The sequence below is a fragment of the Molossus molossus genome, unplaced genomic scaffold (assembly GCF_014108415.1).
Source record: "Molossus molossus isolate mMolMol1 unplaced genomic scaffold, mMolMol1.p scaffold_m16_p_1, whole genome shotgun sequence".
NCBI lineage: Eukaryota > Metazoa > Chordata > Mammalia > Chiroptera > Molossidae > Molossus > Molossus molossus.
The window spans coordinates 194,804,786-194,831,903 of NW_023425344.1; the positions used below are offsets into that span (position 1 = coordinate 194,804,786).

At 35.7% G+C, this 27,118-nt stretch overlaps 1 protein-coding gene and 2 non-coding genes across 13 annotated transcripts in view; 2 read left to right on the top strand and 1 right to left on the bottom strand.

Annotated features, from left to right (window-relative positions):
* TCF12 (transcription factor 12) overlaps positions 1-27,118 on the top strand; it is a 355,331-nt gene that overhangs the window by 269,671 nt on the left and 58,542 nt on the right. For 7 of the 11 annotated variants that reach the window (XM_036241005.1, XM_036241022.1, XM_036241038.1 and 4 more), the window contains 2 exons: positions 460-595; positions 4,282-4,334. In XM_036241005.1, coding sequence (XP_036096898.1) covers positions 460-595; positions 4,282-4,334 — 189 coding nt within the window. Of the gene's footprint in view, positions 1-459; positions 596-4,281; positions 4,335-25,972; positions 26,130-27,118 lie in introns of those variants that run through there. The other 4 variants (XM_036241052.1, XM_036241056.1, XM_036241061.1 and 1 more) reach the window with 3 other exon arrangements.
* LOC118621061 lies at positions 2,405-2,518 on the top strand. Its single transcript, XR_004957612.1, has one exon. It is a non-coding gene; the product is annotated as a U5 spliceosomal RNA (small nuclear RNA).
* LOC118622553 lies at positions 7,607-7,740 on the bottom strand. The gene has a single exon (XR_004958085.1). It is a non-coding gene; the product is annotated as a U11 spliceosomal RNA (small nuclear RNA).

The following is a 27,118-nucleotide window of genomic DNA, read 5'->3' on the forward strand; positions in this document are numbered from 1 at the left end:
GTGTCTTTCAACCTTAAGATTATATGGATCTACATAATTATTAGAAAGCAGGCAACATGAGGATGGGGTAGGGGAGAACTATATGCTTAAGCCAGTGGTCTAATTGAACTCAAATAAGTACTTATTGGTCCGGCCAAAGTGTCTCAGTGGTTGAGCATCAACCCATGCACCTGGAGGTCACCAGTTCGATTCCCAGTCAAGACACATGCCCAGGTTGTGGGCCTTATCCCCAGTGGGGTTATGCAGGAGGTGGCCAATCGATGTTTCTGTCTCTCCCTTTCTCTTCCTCTCTCTCTAAAATCAATAATGGGGGAAAAATGTTTTAAAAAGTGCTTATTGGATGCTCCCTAAATCAAGGCATTGTTGAAGATACTACAAACAATTTAGAAGTTAAGAAATGTTCAGGTTTGAGTCATTGTCAGTGGGAACGTAACTTGTTTCCTTGGCTTTGTTTTATAGTCTAGTCTCTTGAGACAAGATCTAGGGCTTGGAAGCCCAGCGCAGCTGTCTTCTTCAGGAAAACCTGGGACACCATACTACTCATTCTCTGCCACAAGTTCCAGGAGAAGACCACTCCATGACTCTGCAGCACTTGGTAGGTGTATTACATGACAAATCCCATCCTGCAAATGTTTCTCCCCCATCCTTAGTCTTTTCTTCTGGCTTCACTTTTAATGAGAAGAAATTTGATTTCTTGGGTATCATATTGATGTTGCGGCTTATTTACATAAAATAATATATCTGTTAGATGTTTATTTTTTTCCTCCAATTTTTATTAATTTGTTTTTGTTACAGATGTTTCTCCTTTTTCCCTTCTAGACCCCCTCCTCCCCATCCCACCCCACCCCCACCCCACCCCCTTAGCATTGCTGTCTGTGTCCATTGGTTATGCATACATGCATATAAGTTCTTTGGTTCATCTCATCCATCTCCCCCGCCCTCCTCTATTAGATATTTAATAAACAATTTATTACTGTTGTTTAGTCATCAATATAAGAAGAACTAAATAGCGAAAAACAAAACTTAAAAATTGAACTGGTTTTTCCTCTTATAAAAATGTCTGTTCACATTATCACCTTATTTTTAACTAAAATTGATAATAATGCTGATCAGTTTACACAGTGCTTTTTTGTACATTCTCATCTCATCAATACAACAGTTCTGCTAGGCAGTGGATATAATACTAGAATTAACATAAAACTGAGACTCAAAAGAGAACACATTCATATAATTAGTAGTGCCTATTAAGTATTCAACCCTTATTTTCTTTATACATTGCCTAACCAGACCAATCTATTTTGTGTTGCTACTCATAGCAAGCTTCGAGTGTACTCTGACACCTTATCTAATTAGTATTTAAATGTGGGAATTTTTGGCGATTCCTACCAAAGAATCCTTTATATGGGAAAATTGACGTTGTAAAGCATGTTTATAGTAAGATAGGCTAGCTTCAAAAATATATATAGTCCACCAATAAAAAGTGTGTCATATTTATTCTACAAATACTTGTTGACTACTTCCAACATATGTATCTACCTCTGTCAAACCTATATTTTAGTGAAATATCCCTAGTTTCTGGGTCTAGAGTATGCTTGAGGGTAACAAAGGGCATAGCGATAGATTGTCACATTCAGCAGAGAGCTCTGATTAGATGTGCCCACCTCTCAGTATTATGAGTTAGTATATGTACTGTTGGAGTAAACCCAGATGATTTAGGCCAATATATTTTTTGTTATGAAAAAAAAATTAATTGTAAAGTTTATTTTCTCTATCTCCACTTTTGTTTCCCACTAAATGAGTTAGTCAGGGTAGGAGCATCCATTTGAGTCTAGGTGTGTTAGTATCACTCTAGAAAATAACTAGTTAGTATGTTATTTGAGTATCTATCGTGACAAAAAAAAACAAAACAACACTACTGTAGACCGATATACTATTACTAAAAGTTCAAGGATAAAATGAACTATTGAAATAACTAGGAAAGGGGGTGGATTTCATAAAAACTCAAATTTTCCAGAAATTAATTCATTTTGATTATGATAGATAACTATGTATCATCTCCCTCGTAGATATTATGTTGTACATACTACATTATTACAAAAACTCTGTGAGATTATAATATTACCTTCTTGTTACAAATGAGGAACCAAGATCTAGGAAACTAAGTAATTATTAGACAAGGCTTGGTGCCCAGGGAGGCCCACTCATGTCCTGTGTGAATACCATTTAGTAGATTATTATTCTTCATTGTTATTTCTTAGTCTTAGCCACTCTTTCTTGGCATTGCTTTTATTCATAAAATCTCAGATTTGAAAGGACCTCAGAGATCATCTTAATCAATCTCAGCATCTTCTCAACTTTTTAGATACTTTAGGCAGTCAACAATCTGCACAACAGTAGTTAACAAATACTCTGGTTTCTCTTCAGATCACACAAATCTTTAGCCTTTTACCAAAGATTTCTGTGGAAAGGAACAATTCTGAATTTTGAACCAATTTTTGAGGCCTTGCATCTGCAAGGCTAAAAACAAACAATATCTAACTATCCAATTTATAATCATTCTGCCAGATTTTAATATAAACCTAATATAATGGCTAACATTTATTAAATGTCACTCTCTGTAGGCACTGCCCTGAACCTGTTTTATGTATTATCTTTATTACAGTAATTCCAGGAGGTGTTATCCCACTTTTCCATCTTAGGTAATTGAAGCTCAAAGAGGTTAAGTAACTTGCCCAAGCTCACACAGCTGCTGTATGATGAAGCTGAAATTTTAATCCTGCCAGCTTATTCCCTTACCTGTTACACTTTAAACTCTCCCAAAAGTGAAGCGTGAATTCCAAATTCATGATTTTAAATTTCACATTACGTGTGTGATTGTGTAGTGGCAAAATGATGAAATAAAAATATAAATGAAAACTTTCTATGCACCTGGCAGGGGAAAACCGTCCTAAATGAAATAGAAATATCTTCTATTAATAATTATCCTATGATAGAGTGATGTGTTCCAAACTAATAACAGCAGTACATTTGACTCTTGGGTGGCTTTTGCTCAACAGATGCTGTATTAGTTGTGAAGGGTTGGTTCTAGAAAAGCTTCACCAAAAAAAAAAAACCCAGAAATTTTGCCTGTAAATTTTATAAATATAGAGTGTGCCAGATGTTGTTTATTTTTGACACTTTGTTGTAAAGAAATATAGGCTGCCTGTTGGGGTAGTGACTTAGATGCTAATGAATGCTTTTCCCCCTTTTTTATTGTATAAAATTTTTCCACATGGTACTTATAAAGTTGCTTTTTTAGCTTTGTAACCTCCTGGGATATTTACTGTAAAGATCCCCACCCCCACTTTAAATGGGTTTCATTTTTTTCTTAAACAACTCCATGCCTTTCATATCATTTATGACCCATAAAAAGAACATGTTTGTTTAATTTCCATTTTTACAGTTTTCAAAAATAAATAGTACTATACATCAGCATTCTTCTGTGTTATCTCTTCTTAATAGTAAACCCCTCTGAAAAATGCTGATTTTGGTCCATTATTTGTGGAATATTAGAAAGCTATCTGTACTTAAGACCTTTTTTACAGTAAATAAGGACAAGTTTTAAAATTTACAGATAGTAAAATTAAAATACCAAGTAAGGTTGGTTAGACATATAAAAGTACTCATGTTTTCATTTATATTAATGAATCATTTATGTCTTAGAAAGAAATATACTTTCTCTATGTAGTTATTTCTTGGAAATAAAGATACATATCCAAGGATAAATTGTACCATAATTGGTGCTGAAGTTGCAGTTGTAGCCACACATTGTTAAAGTGAACTGAATTCTCAGTGTGATGTGGACACTAAATTTGTGTCTCTGTTAAGGAGTTATATTATGCAAATGGCCTCTTGTACCAAGTGCTCCTCTGCAAATGAAACTGAGATAAATGATGTAAAGTGCCTGGTTATAGAGCCCTGGACATAGTAATAAGTACTTTAGAAATGTTAATTCCCTTTCCTCACACATGCTTATTGGTTTGTTTTTTCTTATTTCACTTTGTTTGCTGTCATCTTTCCAAACTTACAGGATGTGTATTTCAGAACATATCATTTCATTAGAACCTGTTTCGCACTGGAACCAATTAGGAAGAATGAGGTCCCCATCCCTATATTCACTCACTTGCTTCTAAATACTGGGAAACAAGAAAGGCACTAGGAGGAAAAATTATTTCCTGTTCATTTGAACTCTGATCTTTTCTACTACAAATGCTGATGAAATATACTGTTTTCCATGTACAGATCCTTTGCAAGCAAAGAAAGTCAGAAAGGTGCCTCCTGGTTTGCCTTCTTCTGTAAGTACCCATTTTTTTTGACTTTGTGATAAACTGATTTCAAATATTCAGCGTTTGTTGGCTATAGGATATATTCAATTGATATCAGTAAGCATGCTTCACATAGTCACTGTTTGCTGCTTAACAGAATCATGGATTAAGATAAATCTGCATTTAATGTTAGGCTTTTAGGTTTCTCTGCAATGATTTGTAGCTTACTCATATGCTTTTACTCCATGTCCCTGTCATTTGAATTCCCCTCCTGGGAAGAGGACTAGGCCGGTAGCTGTCAAAGAAGATCTCCTGTACAGGTCTTTTGATGTTTAATTAGTCATTATGTTGCTGAACAGGAGGACAGACAGAGATTAATAGCTGAGAATCTTAGAAATTTACATTTGTAATAATCCCAGTGGAGCTAAAGACATTAAGATTCGGAGGACATGTTCAGCTCAACTTGCCTTGGTAGGACTGAGGTTATTAATATGCATAAATCACCAAGTCAGATGTTCATTGTGAAGCCCTTGTGGATTTTAAAGCCTTCATTAAGCCTTTCCTAACTTCAGCCTAGCATCAGGAAAGCTTTCAAGCAACTAGTTTGTTGATCCCTCTTTGCTCAAAAATGTATCCTTTGAGAATAGAGTGTTCATGAAGGAGGTTGAAAAGGTTTGGTGAACAATTATTAATGGCCATGATAATCTAATGCTGTAGGGGTGTTTGTGCTGTTAAATATACTTTATTCTTTTAAAGAGTAAAAGTATTTGTAAATGAACCTATATCATAAATCCACCTACAATTTAAAAATTCCCTGGTGCGAGGAGGGAATATTTTTTTCCTCTCCCTTTGCTTAGAACAAATGGGGAGTGGGGCTTTTGGATTGAGGCCCCACGCCTTGTAGGGTACATCTCTTTGTTGTGTAAATGGATGTTGGGCTTTTATTTGGCAGTACTTCACACATGGGCGCAGGTGCTGCTGCATGAGTCACAGAGCATCCAAGTATACACTGAATGGAATATCCGGCTTGGCAAGGAGTAATCTAGAAGGAGCAGCATGGGTCTGAGCTTTTCATTTTTTATTAAGGCTGAAGTAGAGATATCATCTTTTGGTTGTTTGCTTTCCTTCTTTCCTGTGTTCTTCCCCCGCCTTCTCTTCCGTGTGATACATGAAAACTCAAATTTGAAATCCTCTTTGAAACTCTGTTCCAGATGGATCTGAGTTTTATGCAGCCTAGGGCAGCTGTGCTCTGAACCTGCAGCCTACCTGGAAGGTTGGATTGCAGCTGCAGGCATTCTTAAAAGCTTTTGCTTGCATAAGCACTAGGGCCCATGAGAGGCTGAATAGCTGCTTGATAAACAAAATGAACACAATGCCTCAAATCATTATTCCCGAAGACAGGAATTCTTTTTTCAGCAGCAGCTAAAAATAGTTGGGCAATTTACATTTTAACAGTTGTGTACTATGCTGGGGTAGGTGGTTCAACCATAGAACACATGATTTCTGCTAGATTAACAGAAATCATATTTAAACCTGACAGAATTGCTAAAACTTGTAACTGTGCGATTTTCTTGTAATTTATTGCTATAATTCTATGAGAAAAATAAAAGTTAAATTACATATTAATATTTAGTAGAGCTACACAGTTAAAAGAAAAGACACATTTGTACATGAAAAATTCCTCTCATTTCCTCTTAGTCTGAGATCAATTTTAAGAAAAACTTATTTTCGGTGTTTCATAGTTCTTTCGTTTTTAAACCAAAAGGGCAAAGTGGACAGAACAGTCTGGAAGGAGAATAGACACAGGGGTCGCTGACCTTCCTAATTGTAACAGTGTTCACTACTTGGAGGTGGTTCTCCGTGTTGGCTCAGGTGTCCAGGAGGAGCCGCAGAGATCGAGAAAGCCACTGAATTCTGACGAAACCTTGATTCCTTTGAGAGCCATTAGGAAATTTCACAAATCAAGCCTACTTATCTATTGTATTACTAGCTACCTTATTGGAGATTTGATTCTCTTACAGAACAGAATATAATTCAGTATTTTTGGTTCTATTTAACATCAATTTCAAACCTGATCATACTACTTTGAAATCATGCTGAAAATAGTATTTAAATATATTGAATGCCATTAAACATATATATATAATAAATGCAGCCCTGGCCGGTTTGGCTCAGCGGTTAGAGCGTCGGCCTGCGGTCCGGAGAGACCCGGGTTCGGTTCCCGCTAAGGGCACGTACTTCGGTTGCAGTTTGTCCCCGGCCCTGGTTGGTCGTGTGGGTGGCAGCCACTCGATGTGTCCCTTCACGTCGATGTTTCTCTCTCTCTCTCTCTCTTCCTCTCTCTCCCTCCCACTCTATCTGTACAAAAAATGGAAAAATATCCTCGGGTCAGGATAAAAAAAAAAAAAAAGAGAGAAAAAAAATAAATGCATTTCAATTAATTGAAAGTATATTTTAGATTAAATTCTATGTTTTTAAATCTCAAGTTTTTAAAAGAAATATATATTTTTTAATCTTTAAAAACAGATACCTTGGTAAATACCAAAATAGTAATCTATGAGAACATTTCTAATTGCACTATTCAGCTTTTAAATGTCTAAAACAACTTGGAATTTAAAGTTATGTTTTTTTATTTGAATGCTTTTCCTGAAATATATGTAATTTATAGACCATTAACAATGTGAATTGTTTTTTAAAATGGACATAAAAGTGAAAATGGACTATGTATATTTTATTTCATGATCATTTGGATATTATACCTCCTAAACCAAACTAGAAACTTGACAATAACATCTCAGATTTTAAATTTGCTCCTTATCCAGTCTATCTTTAATCTGTAAAATACATGTTACCTTTATTAAAGATACAATGAAAGAGCTAGGTTAGTACCGCTCATAAAAAATAAATGATAGGCAGGGTTACTTAACACATGCAAGGCATTGATAAACTACATAATTTGAACATAAAGCATTGGTTAGAGGCCTTTTCTTTTTGTAAGGCATAGCATATTATTTAGGTATTATTATAAATACAGACCTTAGTTCTTCTATTCCTCTCTACAGAACAACTGAATGGTAACTTCTGTCTGTGGATGAAGGTCCAATAAGGGTGAATTGACATCATTAAAGCAGTATGTAAGATTAAGAGAATGGTGTCTGTTCAAATATATTGGCTCGGTTATTGATTGGTTATAGAGTTATCCCTTAGAAAGCTTGGAGTGGGAAATCTGAAGTTCCTTCGGGGTCAAAAATGCAAATTGCTAAGGGTTTTATTTATTTATTTTTATTTTTTTTTATTTTTTTATGGGTGCCAGGACCAAGGATCACCGGCTGCCCAAGTACCAAAAAAGTATGCTTCCAAAATCTCTTGATGTTGATTCCACACATAGAGCGATCAAGCTGCTCTACGTGTGCCACTCACAACAGAAGCCCTTTTTCATTACTAAGGGTTTTAAAACTGATATGCTCAATACATAACCAAAAAGCAGCCCTGGCCAGGTGGCTCAGTTGATTGGAGTGTTGTCCCCAACACCAAAAGGTTGCAGGTTCAATTCCAGGTTTGGGTGCATACGGGAGGCAGCCAATCATTGTTTCTCTCTTACATTGATGTTCTCTCTCTCTCTAAAAAATGAATAAACATATCCTTGGGTAAGGATTTTTTTTTAAGCATATGGGTGTAGTTTTCTTCCTCCTGATGAAGAAATGGTGTTCCTAAGCACATTTAATTTTCTACTTCTCTAGACAGATTGAAGTATTGAATGAAGTAGACCTTTGTAACAACAACAGTAGCATGATGCTTAGACATTGAGAATTCAGACATATACACTCATCATTGCCTTCAAGAGACGTTACCATCTAGTACAAGAAACATGCATTCGGTGAATTAATTCTATTGCATTGAGGCAAGTGAAGGTGTATGCCCAGTGCTCTGGAAACACTGGTTAGGTAGAACTAACCCTGCTTTGAGAAGTACTAATGGCCTCCGGAGTTGACATTTGAGTTGTGTCTGGAAAGATGAGTAGCAGTTCATCTGTTAGAGAAGGAGGAGAACAGAACAGACAGGTAAAAGACATAGACAAGTGAAAAAATAACACATGCTCAGAATCTAGCATTACTGGATTCTGTACGAAGTATAGCCTTTGTACTTTTCCCAGAGCAGATCCACTCTCCCACTCCAGAAGAAGATTAGGGAATACATAAGATCAGTCAAGATATGAAAGAGGATAAATGCTCATGGCAGTCTACCCTGGATAAAGGCCTGAAGTATGCTTATGCCAGTAGATCATAGGAAGCATTTGTAATTATTAAGGTTATCTGGGAGTCTTTCCAAAGGCATGGATAGTACTTTGACTTTGTAGAGTGTTTTCCTTCCTTTAGGATTCCTGAACCTCCCCTCCCCTTCTCTAACCACCAACTCTAGTCTTTGTTCTTTATATGTACACCAGCTGTTTTTCATCCATATCAGATTTTTACTAAGATAAAACATTTAAGGAAATTTTGAAGCACTAGTAGGGATTATAGGCAGTTGTGGTTTTTTCCTTAGTAATTTGTGAAAAATTGAAATGTTTGTAATATATTTGTTAGCATCCTTTACAGCCTCAGTGTCACTCTGTTAGAGGTGCAGGTTAGCAGGATGAGGATCTGTAGCCACAGTCCCGTGTCATCTTAATCTTTAGTCTTTGCCACACAAATCTGTGACAACTAATATCCTCTTCTTACAAATACAGGAATTGAGATTTAGAGATACTGAATAGTTTGCCAAAGATCACACATAGAGCTGATTACTACCTAACTTAATATCAAATACCATTTTCTTTTTATTTGGATGCTAAAATATATTGTGTATCTTGGTTTACTCATAAAATATCTTGTTTATTAAATTTAAAACACAGTTTATTCTTTCAATTATGTTTTTGTTGATCAAATTTGTTTTTAGTAGGTTTTGTTGTTTAAGGACCTATCACCATCTGAAAGGATGATGTAGAAAAGTACGACTCCCAGTCAAGCAGGTGATGGGTTTCATCTGGCCTCAGCTGCTTCTTATTTTATAACCCTGGAGAAACTGCTTTTAAATTCTCTGAATACCAAGTTTCTATTTGTAAAAGGAGAAAATAATGCCCATTTCAAACAGTAGTTTCAGAGCATGTATGCCAGGTGTATAATAGTCACTCAGTAAATGTTCTTTATTTTTTCTAGTTCTTACCACTACAGCCTGACTTTAAAGGAACCTTAGCATTTCATTTTTACAAAATTTTGTTGAAAAGCAAGGACAAGTTTGAAAACATAAGGAAGGATAACTTGTAGCTGCTATTGTTTAAAAAGCATTCATTTTCAGAAAAGGAACCTACAAAAGGAGGGAACATTTGTTGAGTCAAATTCTGCTGCCTAGAATTCATAGTAATTATTTTTGTCTTCTGAAGTCTATGCTTCTTTTTTATTTTCCTTTCTTTCTTTTTTTTTTAATCATTGGTTGAACACCTTTATGAGCCTTTGAAGCATTTCTCAGGTAAAGAGATGTATCTGGGTTTTTTTTATTCTTTATTTCTTAACTTGGTGTTAGTATTTCCAGTCATAGATCCCTTTTTAAAATATGCTACAGAAGATGCAGAATTCTGAAGTAAGAAGCAAGACACTTGTAAAGTTTTTTATCACCAGAAAGCAAACACCTAGACAAATTCTAGAATGCCTTTAGACCCAAATTCCTAAAGTTGTGTTCTGGCTCAATAGTATTTGAAAACATCTTTTGAACATCAAATCCTAGCTATGCATCAAAATGAAATGTTTCACTCATTTGAAAATAACTAGTTTATAGTTCCATACATGGCTGTTGACAGAATCTATTTATTTCTTTTTCAAATGTTACTCTGTCCTTTGTCCTATTTTTAAGTGTGGATATATTTTCCCACTAAGGCCATTACAGTTTATCAGATAATTTATTTGCTTCTGAGATTAATCAAAGCAGCTTAGATGCCACCTTTCTTGCTTTGATACAGACACATACAGAGAGGTCTTATATTTTTTGGAAATGGCTTTTTTTAAATTTATTGATTTTTAGAGAGAGAGAGAGGAAGATAGGAAGGAAAAGAAAGAGAAAGCAAGTGATTTGTTCTTCCACAATTTATGCATTCATTTTTTGGTTCTTGTATATGCCTTGACCTGGGAACGAACCTGCAACCTTGATGTATCAGAACAATGCTCAAACCAGCTGAGCTACCTGACCAGGATTGGAAATCACTTTTTAAAAAAAAAAATATATATGAATTTTGAGTCATTTTCAGTATTAAATTTGAAATTTTAGGGGCACCCCTTGAGATGATTAAGATATCCTGAGGTGGCCCTGGCCAGTGTGCCAAAGATTAGAGCGTTGGCCCTCAAACCAGACTCAGGTTTATTTCTGGTCAAGGGCACATAACCTGGGTTGCAGGTTCATTCCCCAGCCCCATCGGGGAGTGTGTGGGAGGCAACCAATTGATGTGTCTCACATCAGTGCCCCCCCCTTCTAAAATTCAGTGGGGCAAAATATCCTGGGGTGAGGATTAACAACAAAAAAGATATCCTGAGGTGTTACCAAACCACAAAGACCACTAAACCATATCCAATGAACTAGCATTTTTATATACATACTAAATAGAATTAGTAAGACTACTAAATAGAAGTCAGAATATTGAATCCTGAGGTTGGCTAAACAGAGGATTTATTTTTTAAATAGGAAAGAGAGGACAAATACAACTTTCAGGAGTTAATAGAAATAAACAACATGGGCCCTGGCTGGTTTGGCTCAGTGGTTAAGTGTTGGCCTGTGGTCCCACGAGACCCGGGTTCAGTTCCCAGTTCCCACTAAGAGCACGCACCTTGCTTGCGGTTTGTCCCGGGCCCTGGTTGGGTTGTGCGGGTGGCAGCCACTCGATGTGTCCCTTCACGTCGATGTTTCTCTCTTTCTCCCTTTCCTCTCTCTCCCTCCCACTCTATCTGAACAAAAAAAAAATGGAAAAATGTCCTTGGGTGAGGATTAAAAAAAAGAAAAGAAAGGAAAAAGAAATAAATAACATGGAAAACAGCCATTTAAAAGATTACTATCAGGTCCTGGCCAGTTTGGCTCAGCAATTAGAGTGTCGGCCCAAGGACCAAAGAGTTGCAGGTTTGAATCTGGTCAAGGGCATGTACCTTGGTTGCAGTTCCGTCCCCGGCCCCTGGTCAGGTCATGTAGGAGGCAACCAGTCGATGTGTCTCTCTCACATCAATGTTTCTCTCCCTCTCTTCCCCCACCCATCCCTCCCACTCTATCTGATGATAAATAGAAAAATATCCTCAGGTGAAGATTAAAAAATAAAAAGATTACTGTCAGGAGGTAGAAGAGGATAAAGGAGGATAAATGGTGACAGAAAAAGACAACTTTGGATGGTGAACACAGTACAATACACAGATGATGTATTACAGAATTGTACACTTGAAACCTACGCAATTTTATTAACCAGTGTAATCCCCTAAATGGAATAAAAATTTAAAAAATATATATTACTGGCTATCTGAACCAGTAAGGAAAAGGTCAAGAGTTAGAACTATAGAGAAACTGTTACCTTCGTTTTATCCATGAAAGTAGCAAGTTGAATAGCAAGTAGAGTACTCTCAAAGGGTATGTCCTGTGGAAGTTACTAGGAAGCTGAGAACAATGTGTTACTAGGCCTTTAAGACTAGCAAGAACCCTAGTGATTGCACAGTAAACAGTATTTACTCTCAGCCCCAGCCTCAGCAGAACTTCATGAATGAACCCTTCAATTCTTGAACATAAGTTAGAATAGGTTTTTGCTTAGCTCCTTTGGCAGACAAGCATAGAGGGCACACAACAACGGTAGGTCCTTAAAAGTTTCTTATTTCTGGTTGTTAGATAAGCCATCTCTATTTGAAGGCTACCACAATATAAAATTTCCAAAGAGGTCAATTCTTTCTCTGACTAGCAGAAAAATTTTAGTATATAAAGGGAATGCTTCTAAAATTTATTCCAAATTTATATTCAGTTTGGTCAGTGAATGAAAGATTTTCTTCATACATTAATAAGAAATGGCCACTGTTTATGCTGACAGTAACTACTGTTCAGAACAGTGTCAGAATTGTATCATTGCAGATAATAAGCTTTTAATCCATAGTTATAAGATGTTCATTTTTGTGACAAGCCAGTAATGTCTTTGATCTGATTTCAAGTCAAAGCAGAAGGAAAAGTAACCAGTGAGTCCTGTGTATCCAGTTGTTTGTACTGATATGAAGTGATTGTAGAGTGATACTTGCTATTTTCTGACTTCTCTATTTCTTTTTAAAGAAGAAAGAACATGGCTGACTTTTCAGACATGACTTTTAAGGTTTATTGAATTCTTCAGCTGCTAGTATTTCAACTCTTTGATACTTCATAAACCAAATATAGGATAAGACCGTGTGTGTGTGTGTGTGTGTGTGTGTGTGTGTGTGTGTAACTTGTAAGGTTTTAAAAGTGCATGTGGTTGAATTCTGTAAATGCTTTTAGAGTTTAAGACCATTGTTGGGTGTTCAGAATCAATAGAAATATGAAGGCTTTTTGGTTTGTTTTTTGCCTAATACAATTTAGGATTATTTTTTCAAGTGTAAGAAAGAAGGAATAAATTAAGAAATTCTAATTTTATCACTAGCGATATTTGGGGCTTCAGATTTCATTCAAGGTTTGGGAAGGCATGTACACCCTGAGTAAGTTGTTGACGTAAAATTTGCCATCACAGCCCTGGCCGGTTTGGCTCGGCGGTTGGAGCGTCGGCCTGTGGTACAGAGAGACCCGGGTTCGGTTCCCGCTAAGGGCTCGTACCTCGGTTGCACTTTGTCCCCGGCCCTGGTTGGTTGTGCGGGTGGCAGCCACTCGATGTGTCCCTTCACATCAATGTTTCTCTCTCTCTTCCTCTGTCTCCCTCCCACTCTATCTGAACAAAAAATGGAAAAATGTCCTCGGGTGAGGATAAGAAAAAAAAAAAATTTTGCCATCACTTATACTCCCTTTGTTTTATTTTACTTTGAAAAGTCATTTATTATACTTGTATAATATCTGATTTCAAGGACTGTAATATATACTGTTCAGATGAATTCGTAGTCTTTTAAGCATTTTAAAAACACTGATAGTACCAGGATAGTTTCTAATTTCTCCCCTATGTTTACATTCACTGAATATATATAGATTTTTAAGACTATTTTATTGATTTGTAGAGAGAGAGGAAGGGCAAAGGAGTGAGAGAAACATTGATGTGAGAGCATAACACTGATTAGTCGCCCGGGCACATGCCCTTGACTGGGAATTGAACTGGCAACCTCCTGGTGCACAGGACAGCGTCCAAGTAGCTGAGCCAACACTGGCCAGGGTGTCACTGAATAGATTTTAAACACATTTTAAAGTGTTGACTATTCAAAGTTTTCATATTTTTATTATCTGCAATTATTTTAATATATAACCTGCTGTATCTGTAATATGCCAGCATTTTATTAGTTTTCAAAAATAATTTGGCTCTAGAAATTATGTTTCTGGAAAATTTGCTAGAGCCTGCTTATTTCTTTGTATAGCCTAAAGGCTTATGTAATAAATATGTTTGGCTTTGTGAACCAGCCAGTCTCTGTTACAATTACTCAACTGTGATTAGAGTGTTCAAGCAGCCACAGATGATACATAAATAATGGGCTGACTCTGTTCCATAAAGCTTTTTGTAGCCCTAGCCGGTGTGGCTTAGGTGGAGGGATTGATTTTCAGTCAGGGCACATACCCAGGTTGCTGGTTTGATCCCCAGTTGAGGGTGGTGTGTAGGAGGCAGCCAATCAGTGTTTTTTGCTCACATCAATCTTTCTCTCTCTCTCCCTCCCTTCCTCTCTTTAAATCAATTAAAAGATTTTAAAATACTTTATTTGTAGAAAACAAAACAAAACAAATTTGGCCCACAGCTATAATTTGCTTAAAGATTAAACATTAAACTTAAAGAACACAGTATGTGCCTAAAGTAGATATATTCTTACCTTCTTCATAAATGTAGTTCTTATGAAAAAAAGACCCAAAGAGAGACTAAATAAATATTTTTAGGCCCTGGCTGGTGTTGCTCATTTGTGGGGGGAGGGGTGTCTGGCCTGTGGGCCATATAAAACCCGAGAAATCAATACCAGCTAACATCACACACCTTACCCAATTAGCCTGACCAAATATAGCAGGCTAATTTTGTTTTAATATTTTTTCTTTATTGCTTTTAGAGTGAGAGGAAGGGAGAGAGAGAGAGAAACACAAATGACAGAGAACATCCAATCTGCTGACTCCTGCATGCCCCCTCACTGGGGATCGGGCCCTGACCAGGAATTGAACCAGTGACCTCTTGGTGCATGGATCAACGCTCAACCAGTGAGCCACACCAGCCAGGCATTGTAGGCTAATTTTTAAGTTGATAATTTTGTGTGGCCCTCGAATGATGTTATAAATATCCAAATGGCCCTTGGTGGAAAAAAAGTTTCCCACCCTTGATTGGTCCTCGAACCAAAGGTTCCAGGTTCCATTCCCAGTCAAGGGCACATACCTGGGTTGCAAGTTAAATCTCCAGCCATGGCCTGGTCAGTTTAGCTCAGCAGTTGGAGTGTCGGCCTGCAGACCAGAGAGTCTCGGATTCAGTTCCTGCTAGGGGCATGTATCCAAAAAAAAAAAAATCCCCAGCCCTGGTGGGGGCGTGTGCTAGAGGCAACCAGTAGATGTCTTTCTCTCTCCCTGTCCCTCTCTCTGTCCCTGTCCCTCTCCCTCTCGTCCTACTCCTTCTAAAAATCACTGGAACAAAATATCCTCAGGTGAGGATTAACAAAATATATATATATTTTAGGTGTGTTTCCTGGTAGGGTTTTTTCGGGGGGGTGCTTAAGATCCATTACCCAATATTCATTAGTCTCTTCACCATTTTCTTAAGACCCTGAGCACTGAGCCAGAGCTTACTATATAAACAGAAACTTTCCAAAACCATTATTTGCCTTATTCTGAAATGCACTTGACTGGGACTTTGGAAGAGCTTCAGTGTATAAAGTGGGTGCTGTGGCATCATAATTTTTCTAGGATTTAAATGTCACAGTAGGTAATAATATGCAGGATAGTTTAATACATAAAAAGTAAGCTGTGACTGGTCATATAGTAAACATATATTTGAAACAATTGGGTATAAAGTATTTAAATAATTTGGTGTTAATATAAGCAGCCCTACTATAATTATATATATATATATCTGGGCCAGGATAAAAGAGGGTGATTGATCACTGTCTTTTATCCTGGCCCAATTTTCTCAGAGAACCCAAAGCTAAAAAATACTTCCTAGCAGCTTGAGAATCAATTCCAACCCAAGTATGATTGTGAAATAGATTCTGTTGAAACATGTGGCATGTATCTCTCTAAACATAGAAGCTTCATACAAAATTTAAGAGAATCTTCACCTCATGACTAGAAAATTCACTTTTTCTCTATAAATTTAATGGTTCTTATTTAGTTCCCTTTTTAGTTTTGTGATGGTTAATATTACAAAACAACAATAATAATAATAAGTAAGTAAGTAATATACGGAACATTATCTGTTAATGACTCCTGCTGCACGCTATGCTTTCAAGCTTCCGCCTACTCCGGCTGTTCAAATCATCAAAAATAGTTTAATTTGCTTTCTTTGTATAAGAAGCTGAATTATTTGTCCTATTTTCCCCCTCAATTATACAGTTAACTTCTAGTCATACACAATGGTAGGAGTAAATTTGCAGAAAATGGTAAATTATAGGTAATTCAGCCACTACTCTACAGTGCACTAGGTTGACCTAGTTACTAACATAAAAATAACATAATTCTCACATGACAGAGGAGTATGAAAAACCAGAATACAGAAACCTTTCACTAAGGAAAACAAGTTACAGTTTCATTGACAGAAAAGTGAAACAGTAGTTATCTTCTCATACTGAATTTCTCATACTAAAATTATCTTCAAGAATTTGATCATTTGTCACTCACTACCTGTTGCTATCATCCTTGTCCAAGCCACTGTTTCTCTTTCCTGAATTATGGCAACATCTTCCCAACTGCTCTTCCAATTTTCCTTCAGTTTTTTTTTAACACAGGAAGATCCTTTTAAAATCTAAGTCAGATGATATCATTCTTTGGCTCAAAATCCTCCAGTAGCATCTGTTATCAGTGTAATCCCAAAGTTCTTAAAATGGCTTTCAAAGCCCTTCTTATCTGTCTTCTGCTACCTCACAGACTTTACCTTCCACTAGTTTACCCTTCTGGCCACTCTGCCCTCTTTACTGCTCCTTAAAGATAGCAAGCACTCTCCTGCCTCAGGCCCTTTGCATTTACTTTCTGCCAGAGCACACATCCCTTAGTTGCCACATAGCTAGTTTTCTCACATACTTTTCTTTTTGATGACACATCCTTTTATTACTGGGACTCTTATCTGAGCATCTATATAAAATGGCAATGATGCCCCCCCCCCCCCGCACACACCCATCGCTGCCCTTCTTCCTCCTGTATTTTTCTCGATTACACTTATTACCGTCTGATATACTATAATTAGTGTATTGTTTCACCCAGGAGAAACTTGTTAAGGCAGGGATTTTATGTTGCTTATTACTTTATTTGCACCACCTAGTTGCATAATAGATACTCTGTATATTTGTTGAATAAATGAACAAACTCAAATGATTAGCAATGCAGTCATAGCTCTTTCTTCCTGGCTCAGCTGACTCAGAGAAAGTATAAAGAGAATACTGAGTTATCTGAAATCAACATCCTTCAGGGAAAACTAACAGTACATTTTAGCCAACTGTACTAAAGACACTTAATATACTTAAATTTTATAAAAGCATTTTAGGGAGGAAAAAAGCTCCCAATTTTTCATCAGAAAAGGGAAAGTCTTTTCAGTGACAAAGATCACTGAAATTCTTCCCATTTACATAGGTATAGCCCTACCCTCAGTTAGAAACATTAGAACTGGGGAGACCTGCATTTGGTTTTCCCTGTGAAGTTTTATCATTTGATAATTGTGTTCTTACATTCATATAATCTTTATTCTAATTTTAACAGTAGTAAAACAGTCTGAAACTTTTTATAGATCAATCATTTAAGTCTGAAATAACCTGTGTTAGGGCAACAGGTGTCTATCAAGATTACACACCTAGAAAGGTACCTGCTTTTCACCATTTCCTATCCTAATGTACCCTGTAAACTTTCCAACCTACGTATTCATTACAGCCACCTTTGTTTATAATCTGCTTAACAGTCTCTTTTACTGATCTACCAAATTATCCAGACTAAAGGCACAAAGAAATACATCCTACATACAAACAGTGAAGGAGCCACAGCCTACTTAAATGGGCTCCTTGTTGACTCCTTAACTCTGTGTTGCCTGCTAAAAGTGTAACACAGGCATCTCTGTAAAGGCTTATGTGTTTATTTGAAGGACATGGTCAAAAATTTTTAATTTTCCATATTATGCTATGTTAAACACAGAATATTTTACTTGTAGATCAATTTGCACATTAGTGAGAAACAAGAATTGTTATCAAGCTAATTAAGGGATGTTACCAACTACTGGTATGATGTCAATTTTTTTCTCTCTTTCTTTTTTACTATTTTGTTTTAGACACTAGAAAGCTTTTTAAAAAGATGTTGGTTTTAAATGAAACTATTACTAGGTAATTGAAGTATATTACTAACCCTTATAAAAATACTTAGTTTGCTAGCATAAATGTTATTAGGATACAATGTATTTGGACTCTTAGTTTAGAACTGAGAAGTTTTAATTATGTTTTTGATCCCTAAGTATTATTTATGCCAGTGAGTCACAGCCTGACTCTTCAAAAATAATAATCTGATAGGATGTAAAATATTTCAGAATACCCAACAAATTGTGTGGTTTACTGAATAAAATTACCTATGCTAGTTAAAACAACAAAATCTCGTATTAGAATTATTTCAGCTCAGCAAGGCAATGCTTCATTTTCCTTTAGTCAGAAGTTCTGAATGGAAGTTACATGGCTTTGTGTTATTATTTTTTGAACAGGGAAAAATATTCATTATAACTCAATAAAAAGGAGTTTGGAACACCAGAACTTTTCAAAATAGGAATTCAGTGTTTTTAGGGTGGAGCAGATAATAAAAGGTTTTATTGGTGGTGAAATGGCTAGGAAATCTTTGGCCTAGTTTATTTTAATGCCTGCATTTTGCAAAAGTGGAAACTTAGACTCAGGGAAATTCAAGACCTAGCCTAAACTTTCATGCCTCCTAAAAGGCACAGCTAAAACCCAGATTCCTCTGTCTCTTGACTCCAAGTCCAGTGCTCTTTTTCATCATACAGTATGATATCACCGTGTTTGGCAGCCTCTCTCACATTACAGAGTACTAAGAGTGGTAGGGAGACAATACTTCTGCCCTACTGTGTGTAGATGTAATATAGATTCATAGAACAAGTAGCTTAATAGATTCTTTTTTCAGTTTTGTGCCTGTTTCCCATTCTGACTGCTAAGGGACACTTATTGTTGGATTGGATATTGCCTTTACTGGTGAAGCATACTAAACATTAGTCAAACTTTATTTATGTTTTGCTTTGTTCTTTGTCGAACTGATACCATCTCCTATCTCTCCCAGCCTGTTATACCCACCTTACATGTGTTTTCAAAATGAAATATTATTTGGCTTTTGTTGAGAGTGGTCACCAGAATTTGTAGTAAGAAACAATACTTTCTGAGATAGCTCTTTTCATAAATTCAGGTTCTACATAATTTCTCCCAATGAGTATAGTTAAAATTAACTCTGCTCTTTTATTTGATACAAATATGAGGAAGATGATTTAGTAGACTCTCATTATTTAATTAATTAGAGGTAAGAAGTATTAAGAAAATTACTTCCACCTGGCCGGTGTGGCTTAGTTGGTTGAGCCTCATCCCATGCACCAGGAGGTCACCGGTTCAAATTCCTGTAAGGGCACATGCTTGAGTGACGATCTATATCCCCATTAGGGAGCGTGCAGGAGGCAGCTGATAGAAGTTTCTCTCTCATCAATGTTTTTCTCTCTCCCTCTCCCTTCCTCTCTTTCTAAAAAAAAACAATAAGAACACATTTTTAAAAAATTACTGCCATTAACAAGATTTTTTACTGAAACAAAACATGGGGGGGGGGCAGAAATAACATGTTATTTTGCTCTTTGGATTGCACATTCTTGAAATGGTTCTGGACTAAGATGTAGATGTTACTTCTGGTCTTTTTAAAAATAATTTTAAATAGAATAGAATATCTTGGTGCTGCTTCAGTTCCCTATAAATTGAAAGGATCTGGCTCTTTCCAGGTTAGAGGGGGAAAAAATGCACAGATCAGAAAAAGAAACAAAAAGATGGTTTGAACTTTCCTTAAGGAGAGCTAACTCAACCCAACCCAAGACCAAATTATTTACCTTCTATAGATGATTTTTCAAAATAGCATTGTTTGCTTATAATTTTCTTTTGTTGTTAGGTTGCCTAATAAGTCAATAGTGGAAAGCTTTGTCCAGTCTTGGAAGCTGTTCAGAATTGCTAGCTTTCTGAGGAATTTAAAAACCTGGATGTCCTCATGTCCTCTTCCTTGTGTGTGTGTGGGGGGGGGGGGGGTTGTTTTGTTTTGTTTTAACTTGTGCACACACCATTAGGCAGTCCTGTGATTATAGAGCCATCTGCAGGAAAATTATCAAGTTGCAACATAATGTTTCTCTTACCATGTTATTTCAAGTGGTAAATAAGAAATGACAAACTGCAATTCATGTGGGCAAAGAAATGGACAGCCAAGAGATGCAGGAATTACTAGTGAGGGGTAAGCCCCCCCCCCCCTTTAATTTTTCAAAAACTGCTTTGTTATAGTGAGTTTATGATTTTTAAAAAACATGCAATTTGCTTCAGGTTTTACATATTCTCGGGAATTATAGTTCTCTCATTTGAAGGAGTATCTAATGATTGCCTTTTAGAAGCTTTGTATGATCTGTCAGTTCTGTTAATGTTGATGTCAGAGGGATACTATTTATTTACCTCAGAAAGAAATTTATTTGCTTTCTCCTCCAGGGGGTATGGCTGTTTTACACATCCTCATTATAGTCATATGGTTATTAGAAGGGGAGTTAAACAAGTATTCTTTTGCCTTATAAAAGAAATATATGTAGCTGATTGTTTCCATTGGCTATACCGATAGGTGTTTTCTAGTTTATTAATCATTAAGTATTTCTAGAACTCAAGTTAGGCTAGAGATTTTTGTAAACAGATAAGAAGTCTGATGTCAGAAGTAGGTGATATGATTTGTGAACTCGAGCATGTGTTTTTACTCTGCTCTGAGAAGTGTATGTTTATGCGTGTGTTGATATATCAATATAAGTTGTGTACTGACCAGCACTCAGATCAATCTATAATATCATTCAATATAACGCTCTGATTATTGGTTTTGCTAAGATTTAGGTACTCACAAATAAGGCACAATTGGAACAGATTTTTCAGCATATTACCTGAATAAAGATAACAAAGTCATGTCTTTGATTTGTAATATTTTCATACAGCAGAAAGTCAATATTATGACTGATATCAGCAAGATGAGTGAAATTGTTGATTTAGAAGGTGCATAATTTCAGATCAATAGTATTATCTTTAAATAATAGGCATTGAATGTTTTTAGACTGGTTTAAGAGGAATGCATTATTTTCCTAGAATTTTATATTCTTTCTTTATTGTGAAAGTAATTTTTCTAAATTATGAGGATATTGAAAAAAGACCAGAGACCAACTTTATGAACACTTAGAGATGAATTTTTTGTTTGTTTTATCCTCACCTGAGGACTTCTTTTTTTTTTTTTTTCATTTATCTTCAGATAGAGCAGGAGAGAGAGAGAGAGAGAGAGAGAGAAACATTGATGTGAGAGAGACACTTCGAGTGGTTGCCACCCACATGACCCCAACAGAGGTGGGGACAAACTGCAACCAAGGTACGTGCCCTAGCAGGAACCGAACCTGGGACACTCTGGTCCGCAGGCTGACACTCTTAACCACTGGGCCAAACCAGCCAGAGCTAGAAATAATTTTATTTTTACACCAGCCAGAGCTAGAAATGATTTTTTTTTTTTTACAAAGCAGCATCTACTAGAAAAATCTGCAATATAATATTTAGATATAAAACCTGGAATTTTGGTGTCTGATTTTGTGTCTGGTTTAGTTAGCCAGGCTAAATAAATACTGCACATTTAGGAGACATTGCTCTACCAGCTAAGTAAGAAGAGGCATTGAGAAGGGTCTTTCGCTTTGTATCAGCCCACTTGTAGGTTCTTTCACTTATCCTCTTAAACCTATCCTTACCCTCCACCTTCTTTGTAGTCAATCATTTATTCTTTACTGAATTTCACACTTTAGGAAAATGTGGAGTTCATTTGAGGAATTTATTCACGTGTAAACTTTGTCTTCTTTTATCACAAAGTCTTGTTTTCCATCAATTGATTCACTTAGAAATAATGTTGAAACTTTTCATGAGGAGTCTTTTGAGTGAGATTTAGATTTTTTTTTCCCCAGCCAGCTCTTGTGGCCTTTTGGGAAACCAGAATGTTGCCTACTTGTTTTAGAAAAAAATGTACAATAAGCACTGGCTGGGTGGTTCAGTTGATTGGAATGTTGTCCACAGGGGGGTCATGGGTTCAATTCCCAGTCAGGGTGCATGCCTAGGTTGCGGGTTCGATCCTAGTTGGGGCGTGTATTGGGCAAGTTCGGGAGGCAATCCATCAATGTTTCTCACATCAGTCATGTCAGTGTTTCTCTCTCTCTCTCTCTCCCTGTCTCTCCATCCCTCTCCCACCTTCTCCCCCTCCCTCCCTTCCTCTCTCTCTAAAAGCAATAGAAACAGATCCTCAGGTGAAGACTTAAAAAATAATAATAATGATGATAATAAATTTAAAATGTATAATAAGATTAACCACTAACTGACCTTAATTAATTTTAGATATATAAATAGGTTAAATCAAATTTTTTAAAACTTTTTAAATTTTAGGTCACTCTTGAAACATTCTTGCTTTAAAGACATTTTTAAAAACAGAGAACAGTTATAGTGATCTAAACATCAGGGAAGAGCTAATAAAGTAGATTGAAATACTGCATGGTTAATCCCAAGAAATAGTGCATAGTTCTTCAGAAAAGATTTGCCAATTTCCCAATCAACAGACAAATAAGGAAAAGGAAATTTTTGCATGGGGACTTGGAATAGTTGTAAACTGAAGTAGCCAGAAAGTCCCTACCTAGTAGACTTTGCAAACATCTTTTCTTGAATCTTCAGTAAAGAAGTAAATTGCTTAGGCAAAGTACTTTATAGCTTTTTCTTATCTAGTTTAGGTCTGTACTTAATGACTATTAGAATGACAATAAACATCATATTCTGAACCATTGAAGAAGGTAAGCATATTTGAAAAATCAGTGAAATGCAATAATCCTCAACCAGGAATCTTCAGTTTGCTAATAAAAGATGTGTGTCTCTAAGTCATATTTTTTTCAGGGTTCTCTTATATTTTTATTAATCATGTTGCCCATGTGTACAGTGTGTCCATTTATTTGGCTACGAAACAGTGATTTTTTAGATTTTGGACTAGGTAGCATGACCATTGAGTCAGATCGTAATCTTAGAATAACACAAATGATTACATAGAATTGTGGGTGGAAACAATTCAGAATAAAAAGTGCATGATAGTTCAGAGCTCCTGTGCAGACTGCATGTCTGTCTGAAATCAGGTTTAAAAAGTGGCCCTGTCTCCAGCTGACTCGTTTTGTCAGATAGAGTCACAGGATTAACCCTTGACATGTTCCTTTAAAAAAAAAAAAAAAGGCAAAGATTAAACAACTGCATTGACTAGAGCAGCACTTGATCCGTCTATATGCATTTTTTTCCTGTAATATGATTCTCCTTAAGAAAAAAAAATTGTGCTGCAGCTGTTACATAGATTAAATTAAAATTTTTCAAAAAATATTTTTGAGGAAGAGAAAAAGACTTTATCATAGAAGGTAATTTGTAATTGTGATAAAGAAAATGACTGTCTACACAAACCAATTTTAGTTTATTTTGGGTGAGACAACTTCAAAAAGATGATATTTTGGAGCAACGAACTTAAAAGGCCTACCATCATGTACAAGTATAATATGGGAACATTTTATTTAGATTACCACCAGTTTTTTTGGTAACTTACTGTTTTTGAGGAATGCATTTAATGTCATTTATATGCTGATCTACCTTACTACCACCACTACCCCTGATTCTAGATATACTCAATTAATAAGCTATGTGTACCTAGTGAGTGTATTATGTATTGGGGGAAAGGGTCTTAAATATACATATGTGAATTTTGTATCTGTGTTTTTGAGAGGAGTGAAGAGTAGAAACAAACGCTTTTAATTACTTAACTCTGTTTAGTAAACATTATATTTCACATTCAGGTTTCAGGTTTAATAGCAAATCTTACCTAGTTTAATAAACTGCTTTGGAACAGTAAAAGATTATGCTGTCTGACTTTACTCTGAATTTCCCTTTTTACTTGAATATTTGTTTATTTCTTTTAGAATGTCATATAGTTGCCTCTATAATGAAGAACTAATGATAAAATACTAAAATTTTTGTTGTGCTTTTAATAGCCAAGATTACGTAGTTGGAGTTATATTATTCTTTTGTTTTATCAGACAACATAGTACTTTCTCTCTCTTTTCTGTCAAGCCCCAGAGAAATGAGCCTAACCACAGTAGGTGGGTGTTTATTTCAAACCAGTATATAAAAGTTTTCTCAGGTTGGAATAATGATTGTAGGGAAAAATGTTGAAGTATTGTCAGTGCTTTGTGGCTTCCCCCTCCCCCATCTTGCCTCAATTTCTATTCAGAAGTAAGGTTTTTTTGTTTTTGTTTTTAATATAATCATTAAGAGAGAAAGAAATTTCATTTTAGATGCTTGATTTTCCTTTTTTTTTTTTTTTTTTTTTGAAGTAGCTGGGCTGTTAGAGAAAGTCTGTGTCTATGAAAGACTAAAATTTACTTGAATGGTTTTAAGGCATGGCATTGTTAATTGTAAATCAAAGCTTTTTACACAGTTCTCTAAGGATTGAAATAGGTCTTTGTGGTCTCTCAGGAGGGAGGAAGTTACAGACCACTCTGCAGACTGGCATTTTAATAGTCTGCTGTACAGTGATGTTCTTTTGCAGCTGCTGCTTAGCCTTTTCTGTATCTGGAGAGTGTGGGGAGGTTTTACTGTTATTCCGATACCATCAGCTTTTAAAACATTGTGAAGTTAGCTGGCCTGATTGTCTGATTTAGTTTTATTACTATAATTTGATCAATATGTTTCATAAGAATGGGAGAGTCCCTTTTAGAATATTTCTAAGTTGGAGTTCTGCTTCATCAAAGGTATCTTTAATAAAAGTAATGTACCCCTTTTTGCAGCCTGTGAGCTCTCCTCTGATTAACACCGTTCTATTAGAATCTACAAAGCACAGGGAGAAGAGATAAGTACAAAGAAGTTTTGATGGGGGCATATCAGAGAAAATTTGCTATTCTGCTTTATGTCCACACCAATTTTTTAAAGGACAAAATGTGTTTGTGTATGAGAAATAGTATTTGCAGACAATGTCTGAGTCCTTTTGACTTACATATATAATGAATTTTTGAAATCTATGAGATTCCAACACTGATATTTTTTTTTGAGAAATTTGAGCATTAACATTAAAATATGAATATATGAAGTATGCCTTACAAACAGTAATGAACTAGAAGGAGGAAAGAGTTCTGATAATCCTTTTTTAGGTTGTCAGCCAAAGTATATATTTTGTCTATTATACACACCGGTTTTTCATACTTTTTTATAAGGGGATACAAAACCTTGTTTGTTTCTTCTATTTAATTACTGAATTGCTTAATGCATATTAGATGTTCTAGAAGAGTGCAGTTCGTTAAACTTTTAACTGGTGTTATGAATGAGGAATTTAAGGAGTTTTGTAACTTAAAATCTATTTTTTGGATTGAACATTTCCATGAAATGTGTTCCTTTCCCTTCTTTTTCAATATGATTTTTATAATTAAAAAAATAATAATTGTTTGTTCTAGCTAGTTAAGAGGTACTTACATGACAGGTCCGATTTTTCCAGGAAGTGATTCTGTACAAGGCTTAACTGCCTAGATCCTTCTTGTTACACATGATTCAGTGTTTCCAATTCCTGATTGCTTGATCATGTGTTTATCAAAGTTGGAAGCAACTTTAGACCATGCCAGATGGTAATGTTGCTAGAGGTGTGGCTAGCTAGGTTTCCCTGCCACAAGTGCTCTAATTTAATTAAAACTAAAAACAGATTGTCAGATCTCTCAGTTTGCCTTTCTTTGAAATAGATAATCTCATATATAGGTCAAAATTAATAATTCCTTGGGATATTTATTTCCAGGACACTCTATCTTTTTTTATTTTTTAGCATTTGTAAGTGACTTGTGCTTTTTTAATACCCTAAAGTTTGTCTTATCAGAATCCTACACAATGAAAAGACTTAATAGAAATTGAAAGAGGTTACTTACAGCGTAAACCCTCCCTCTCTGCTCTGTGAGTTGGTTCAGTCCTGTTTTGCATAAGTTCCTTTTGAGTAGATCCATGTGTGGATGCATAGTGCTGAAGACTTAACTCGAGCTGTGTGGATATATGTCTTGGAGAGCAGCTGTGTGCATTAGCTGCAAACAGTAACATTTTCAAAATCAACATGTATTGTGCTTATCCTGTTCCTGGAATGGGCAGCAATTCTTTGATGTATTACTACAATGGGAAAACGGTAAGTCTTTTTTCTTTGTTCATATAGCTTCTAACTGGCTTGTTTAATGGAAAGCAGTGTAGGTTAATTGCTTTTTACTAAATAAAACCTGTGAGATTTTGTTTTATCATTTTCTACAATACATTTAGGTTGTGTATTTCTTTGTAAGTAGTGTCAGTAAAGTTGTGTTTGACACAGTTACTCAATAGTTGGATTTTATTTTTTAAATAGTATAGAAAATAAACTTGAATTTAATGTCTAATTTCTTTACTACTAGCAATGAGCTTGAAAGTACCTTTGTTTTAATGTTTTACTGTGTTGTATATATAATCTGTATATAAAGTACACACACATATATCGACAGAGGATTATTTAATGCTTTCTAGATAGAAGGCAAAGATGAAAGTCATATTGGATATTCATAAAAATAACAAGTATGAAGCTCTGGGAATGATTAGGGAAGCAGTCGAGCTAGTGAGGGCCGTATTTCCTGTTTGGAGTTTCAGGTCCAGAGCCTGACTTTACTGGGATACCATCTGTTTCTAATCAAACTAGAATTTTGACCCTGTACAGATTCATAAAATAAATCACTATTTTTCAAAGAATGCATTTATATATTTCCCAAAGAATGTATTTCTGGTCGATTTACAGCAAGCACATGGTTAGATGTTTTAAAATAATGTCTTTCTGTGTTGCTAAGTAAGGCTTTTCTATTCTTTCATTACTTAGTATGAATTATTTACTATGTTTCTGCAAAAATATCTTTAAGTCAAAAGATTTTGTCTATTCTAAAAAGAAAGTGAATTCCTCTAGAAGAGATAGGAGGGAGTTATCTTTGTAAGGTAATTGTTAAACATTATAAAAATGTTATACTAATGAATAACAATCTTGGGTTTGTGTCAGTAATTCAGTATTTTTCTCCTCAATCATTCCCAAGAAAAGTTTTCCCTCAGGTGTCTTACTAAATACATAAATGACTTTAGTGTTTTGGAGTGGGGGGTTTGGTTAGA